Source organism: Trematomus bernacchii, unplaced genomic scaffold (assembly GCF_902827165.1).
Source record: "Trematomus bernacchii unplaced genomic scaffold, fTreBer1.1, whole genome shotgun sequence".
Taxonomy (NCBI): Eukaryota; Metazoa; Chordata; class Actinopteri; order Perciformes; family Nototheniidae; genus Trematomus; species Trematomus bernacchii.
Window position 1 is genome coordinate 1,402,113 of NW_022987732.1, and position 6,967 is coordinate 1,409,079.

At 39.9% G+C, this 6,967-nt stretch overlaps 1 protein-coding gene across 1 annotated transcript in view; it reads left to right on the forward strand.

Moving 5' to 3' along the window:
* LOC117494779 (SWI/SNF complex subunit SMARCC1-like) overlaps positions 1-4,717 on the forward strand; it is a 31,101-nt gene extending 26,384 nt beyond the window's left edge. Inside the window, 3 exon segments of the mRNA XM_034145738.1 lie at positions 47-108; positions 110-173; positions 1,773-4,717. Of these exon segments, the coding sequence (XP_034001629.1) occupies positions 47-108; positions 110-173; positions 1,773-1,864 (218 nt within the window). The 3' untranslated portion in view covers positions 1,865-4,717.
* The last annotated feature ends 2,250 nt before the right edge of the window (positions 4,718-6,967 follow it).

Genomic DNA, 6,967 nt, shown 5'->3' on the forward strand with positions numbered 1-6,967 from the left:
TCCACAATTTCTCCACATGTCTGAATCGTCACCTCTATATGTTCAGGACCGATGGGACCCGGCCAGCCGATCCCGGGTCGTATGATGCCCGGCCCGCCCTCTGCCGGCCCCCCCCCCCGGCGGCATGCCTCCCATGATGCCCCCACGCCACCCTGGAGCTCCCAACGGCATGTGTGAGTGCAAATCCCCCTCTTTCATTAGGGATGGGAATTTGAAAGCAAATGTATATTCGAATATTCGACCCCCAAAAAAACGGTTAACCGAAATATACATATCCTATAAAAAAAAAAAAAACTGGGAAAAGATTTTTACAAAACAAAAAAGAAATTATCATTTTGAAAAATAAATACATGTTCAAATAAGTATAGAAAACGCTTCTTGTTAGCAGACCCTTCACGCGATAGCAGAGCGAACATTGATCGCAGATGGCGTTGTGCTCGCGGACGGATTAAAAAAAAAAAAAAAAAAAATGAAATGGCTCGCGAAATATACTTTGGCGGCCGTTAATATACCTGGGCAGCCCGCCCAAGTAAAGTCTATGTGTGGGAAACCCTGGAATATAAAACAGCTGAATAACCTTTACTTTCTGGCTATCCAGGAATATAAATTGGGAAATGTTGTTTAACTGCTCGACATAATTTATTCTTCAGACTTTATTGAACATTTAAAGTAAATCTGGTCAGGCCAACATTTCACTTTTGTTTTTTTAATCAAAAACCGATGGGACCCGGCCAGCCGGGGGACCTATCATGCAAAATGCACTTTTTGATGTCTTTTATACATAAATATGTGTCCCCGTGTGTATTCACGCAGCGTCAGAAAATAAAACCCTCTCTCTTTTCCTCCGTACCCAAATCTCTAAAAACGGGGGTACAACGGAGCTGATCCAGATTTGCGTCCGATATGACGTAATATCTGAAATGTGGACCCACGGCCCTATCAGAAACGTTGCTATCAGAAACAATGCCCGACTGTTTTGGACGTAATATGGTCTGTGTTTACATTAGCATCGCTAACACTCAGAGCTAACCTGTACTGGACAGCATGTGTGTGAAGAAGCAGGAAATAAAAAGGAACTCACCTTGTGGTATAACCGCCAAGAGAGAAAGCCTTTGAGCTCCATACTGTTTCAGAAATAATCCTTGATAATCCATGATATGGCGTTTCATCACCGCAGTATTTAGTTTAGACAGTAGCTGCCGGGTCCCGCATGAGCTCAGCCCCCTCCTTTTTTATTTATCATTTATTTTTTTAATAGCTTTATACCCAAAACCAGCACTTTTGAAACAGGAAGTGAAATAGAGGGATATGAGGCATGGCTAGAATGGGTGATCTGTTTGGTATTTGGAGCAAAACACTTCATAGACATGTTTTTTATATATTTATATCTGAGACCTATGCTATTGCCTAAAAATAGCATGATAGGTGACCTTTAACTATTCAAAATAAACAAGCTTGTTTGTGTTTACGTTGAGGTTTTGAATGATTGACATGTTCTTTGCATGTAAATGAGTGTCAAAATTACAATTATTACATATAGATAGGGAGATTTGCTTGGAATTAATCAGCAAGATCAATAACCTAATATTCCCGCATCACTTATTATTATTATTACCTTGGGCCCGCCGTCAGAGATCAAAAGCCCACCCACAGATTTAGACCTGCCGCCCGGTCTGCCCTCAGTTTGGAAACCATCTTGGATTTTCCTTCACCTTTTTATAAATAGTTTCTTCCTCTCCTGATCTAAAAACTACATATTTTCTGTTTTCCAGACCCCGGCCCCCCCCCTGCACAGCCTGAGGCGGTCCCTGTGGTGCCTGTGGGTCCTCCAGCGCCCACCAGCGGACGGGTGGCTGACAACTAAGACCTACACACACACACGCATACACACACACACACATAAAACTATCTCGTAACATCTTTTTGATGGCCTTTGCTACTGGCTCGCCATATTTCCCTCAAAGCGACAATACATTTGATTACAGGACGCACACACACACACTCAGGGTTCAGTGGCAAGGGTAACCCTATATTCACACACACACACCCACCCAGAGTTCCTCTCAGGGCACAGTGGCAAGGGTAGTCTAGTAATAAACACTGTTTTCTGCTCGGATGAAGACTGGAGAGAATGAGTGTGTACAGAAAAAGTGTCTATTTCATTTTTTCCTTTCCTTTTTAATGTTTAAATCACACTGTAACCCCCTCCTGTTTCTAAACACACACACTTCTTCGTGTCTGGTGCCTCTTTTTACAAGCTGAACACTAGGGGGAGCTAGAGAGAGACATGCAGGGGTGTGTGTGTGTGTGTGCTCTCAGAGCTGTAACACACACAGGCAGGAGGCTTAGCAGCACATAAAGATATAAATGAATATAAATAAAACACACACACACACACAGGTGACCCAGCCTGCTCTGGTCTTGTCGAGTATCTACCTCTTGCCCCTCTTTTAGTGATACACTGAAGTTCTATGTGTGTCTGTGAATGTGTGTTCAAGTGTTTCATGGCAGAGCAAAATACATTTTTAAGTCTCTTTCGCCACAAAAAGTCATATCTAAAATAAAGTTGTCTTTTTTTATATCTGTTTTAAAAGGTACATCGCTGTTCCTTGACCCAAACAAATATGGCTACTGGACATATTTGTCCCAACTGGGTGCAGGCTGAATATGATTACATTGTTTGTATAATCTTCGACAAACAAAAGTGTCTCCTGTCTGAATTGAAATAGGAAAGGATTGGCTGCATACTACATCTTATTTTCCAAACCAAAACCATCTCTGATTTCTGTCTGAGTTTGGCTCTGAACACAAAGCCTCATAACTATTTATGATAATGCTAATCTATAACAAAGGAAGAATCTATTTATGGCTGCGGATTTGTTGAAGATAATATAAAAAAACATTAAAATCAAAAGACACAAACCGAGACGCCATAATAGGGAAGACAGAGAAAAACTGTATTTATCCTTCTGCCACACAAACACACACAGAAATGTAAGCTAAGCTGAGGCTCACACTGGAGGCTACACACACACACCGACTCGGCCTGACCCTGCCACAAAGCACTGGACCATCACACACACACACACACACATGCATTAAAACACACTTATAAAGAGAGGTAGTGTGATGCGGCTCGACTGAAACAGCGCGTTGGGCTTCTAGATGTTTCTTAGGTGCTGATACTGTAGCGATTAACCCCCTCCTCTCCTTCCTCTTCTGCTCACACGCCTAGTGCTGCCTACCTCGCTAACCCCACCTCTCTCTCACACACACTTCAATGCACAGCCATGTTTGCTTTTTAGCCACGAGCAACAGGAAGCAATATCCTCATTCCTGTGTATCATCGTAAGCAATCATGATTCCACGCCTTAGTTTTAAATTCTGTTACTGATGAGGGTTAAGTAAATGCAAAAAGTGCATAAACAACGAGGACAACCACCAAATGGTTATTTAAGGAGCTTTAATCGAGTAGTCGAGCGACAGAACTGAATTAGTCTGGTACATTTTGAGATTTTTCAAGCAAAAAATAACAAATCTTCTCTGTTTACAGTTTTCAAATGAGAATATTTTCAGAGTTTCTTGGTCCTAAAATGTTGTTGGACAAAAAATATTTTAGTTTCGGACTGTTTGTCCTGACAAAAATAGACATTTGTAGAAATCAGCATCATTTCTGACTTTTTATTGCCTGAAATGTAGAGAAAATAATCTGCCATATTCTCTTTGTCAAGAGATGTAATACCATGACAAGCAGATATTTGGTATATTCTCACTACAAGATCCAATAGTACTAATCTTAATTGTATTACAGAATATTCCTCAGCAGTTCTAGTATTTTCAATGTTTGAATTCCCATTATTTATCTACTTTTTGTCAATTTTGGGTTAAAAATTCAATCTGAAAGTTAATGTACAAACAGCAGATGGACTCGGTAACCATGAACATCAATAAGTAGCTGATCTGCAGCTTTGGTCATATTCCTCTGCAGATGCCCAAGGATCATGGAAATCCTTAAAATGCTCAAAATTGAACAATCACAATTCCATGACGACTGTTGAGCAATCCAAAGATCAAGAACGGCTTTTAAAGGAACATGCGGTGGGATATTCTTCTACCAATAGACGGATAATAATTTTTTAATAAAACAGACGTGTGAGGTCTGCAGGTTGATAATAATCTCCAACAAGGTTGTTTGATTAGAAGTTGTGACTAAAACCACTCCTCTCCCTTCTTCGCTAGCACCGTTAGCATCTCTGCTACCTCTTCCTCGTTTGTCCGCTAGCTACCTCTTCTAGAAATCTTCCTCTCGCTCTCTGCTACCTCTCTGCGCATCCCTTCGCTACCTCTCCTTTCTTTTTGTACCTTCCCTGCCCACATGACTGCTGCATCACTGACTGTTGCCCTCTTTCTTGTCTGCTGGAGGATTAAGACACACTCTCATTCGACTCCTTTCCCATTCAGCATCTTATCCAGGCTTGTTATGTAATGTCACTTAAATATGACGGAAATCCCCCCCCCCCCACCACCCCCAACATATATTATCCTTAATCGATACTCTTGTGTTAATGGTAATGTATTTTTAACGGAGAAAGTTTTGTGTAGATGGAAGTTATCTTTGTTCTTTGGAAGTTTGTAGCATATGTTGTTTTTTTTTCTTTTGTATGGGGTCTGTTGGTACTTGGACCTAGACACTGAATAAACTGTGTTTTGTATGAGATGGATGTCCCGATTTCTTTCTTTTTAATACATTTCCCTTCCATAAGACGGCCTGAATCCCACACGCTTACCCTTTCCTACGAGGGAGAAGTGGAAGCTTGTATTTTGTTTTTAAAAGGATTCGTACGGTCATTAAAAACCTGGAAATTCAAAATGCAAATTCCAGGCCCTGGGAAAGTTATGGAAAACAATATTTTTCCCAAAGTTTTGGAAAAGTCATGGAAATATAACTAAAGTTGCATCAAATATAATTTATATTTTATCTAATCGCCGAAATAGTAATACTATAATGATAATAAATACTGTATCGTATAGTAATGAAGCGTAAAATGGCATTTAACTGTCGAGGTGTTTTGCTGGTGAGAGATTTGAGTTGCTTTAGCGTGTAGAAGCTAGTAAGCCTACCATTTGATTTGTTTTTAGATAGGCACAACATGTTTCATATGCAGACCTTATTTTCCTGTTCCATGTTAAAATAAACAATTTTCAGTGGTACCGCTGAGAAGAGTAATTTTTTTGGTCATGGAAAATCAGGTAAAGGTCATGGAAAAGTCATTGGTGAGAACCCCGTTTTAAAGGCTGATCCAGGTTAAGGAAACATGTGTTGGTTCACACTGTGGTCAGAAGCTTAACCGGCACAGTGTGACTTCGAGCCACTGCATTACATTTGAGCACATAAATTGGCTCATGCTGCTAAAGAAAACCTGCATTAACAACTCGGTGGGACATTAACACAAACATAAAAGGGTGCAATATAAGCTTTTACAAACAGCTTGTGTGCCCAAATCCAAATGGAAAAAGGTTTTGCACACTCTTTCAATATTTAAAGCTGACTTTAAAGGGTCCCTATTTTCAGGTTCATATTTGTATTCTATTTCGTGCCTCTACTGTCTCCATGCTTTAATGTTCAGAAAGCTCTTTATTTTTCTCATACTGCCTGTGCTGCAGCACCTCTTTTCACCCTCTGTCTGAAACCAGAGCCCAGTCTGCTCTGATTGGTTAGCTGGCCGGCTCTGTTGTGATTGGTCAACTGCTTAGAGATTTTAGCCTTTGCAGACCATTAACATGCACACAAACGTAAACAGCAAAGGGAAAACCCCAAAAAGCATAATAGGCCCCTTTTTAAAATATACATGCAATCAATGAAGGACTTGTAATAGTATTTCTACATGTTTTGCTGGTGCTGTAACGTAAACAAATGATCTGTGCACTTATTTCACCGCTGGTCTCGATTATGAGAGCAGGATTAACTCAAACTATATTTATTCAACTCTTAAAATAGAAAAAGGAAACATCGTGTTTGAGTATTATAGTGCCGTAAAAACACAGATGGATCGAGTAAATGGTGAAAACGGTAATCTGGAGATGAAGGTTGTTTCTGTGTGTTCTGCTTTTGTTGTTTGTTTCCTGTCAGACTGCAGCTCCGGGAGGATCTGGATTATCTGCTCGTGTCTCTCCTGCCTTTGTGTTGGGATTAGAGACGCCGCGACATAACATCTGCACAGCGTCAGTGTGTGAAATGCTGTGTGTGTGAACCAGTGACATCACAGGCTTTCTAGGCTGGGTGTGTCTCATTTTTATTTGTAAAAGTCTTTTTTTATGTATCCCTCTTTGATCGTTTGTGGTTAAACGAGAATACCTTTTTCTTTTCAGGTTATTTTTTTTATATGTATAATTCAATAAATGTTAATTAAGTTAAACATACAAATTAGTATTAGATCAATCAAAATGACTTGTAGGAAATCAGGGAATATATTTTTTTTATTAGATTTTTAAGCTTTAAAGGTAGGGTAGGTAAGAATGGAGAAACCAGCTCGAGTGCGCTAGAATTTGAAAATACACAACCGGAAAAAATCTGCCCCTTCCTTCAGACTTCCTTACAGAGCCCCTCCTCCAACACACACGAAAGCGCACATGACCAATGAGGGCACGAGATAAGTTTGTGCACAGATGGAAGGCTGACAGGCAGGTAGGCCATCCAGTTATTTTAGCCGAGCCGGCTCAGATGATTGGTCGTGCTTTTTACAGCGCCACAGATTCCACAGATGAAATATTTGTATATATTTATTGTCAAAGCATTTAATTTATTCATTGCAATCAGGATGTTAAGAGCATTCCATGGAATATAACAAAAAGTGTTTCTGAAGTGAATTACATACCCTACCTTTAAGTCAAACATTTATCACATCATTCCTTATCAATGTGATTTAATTTTAAGGAATGTCTATATAAAGAAATGCTTTAAAAGATA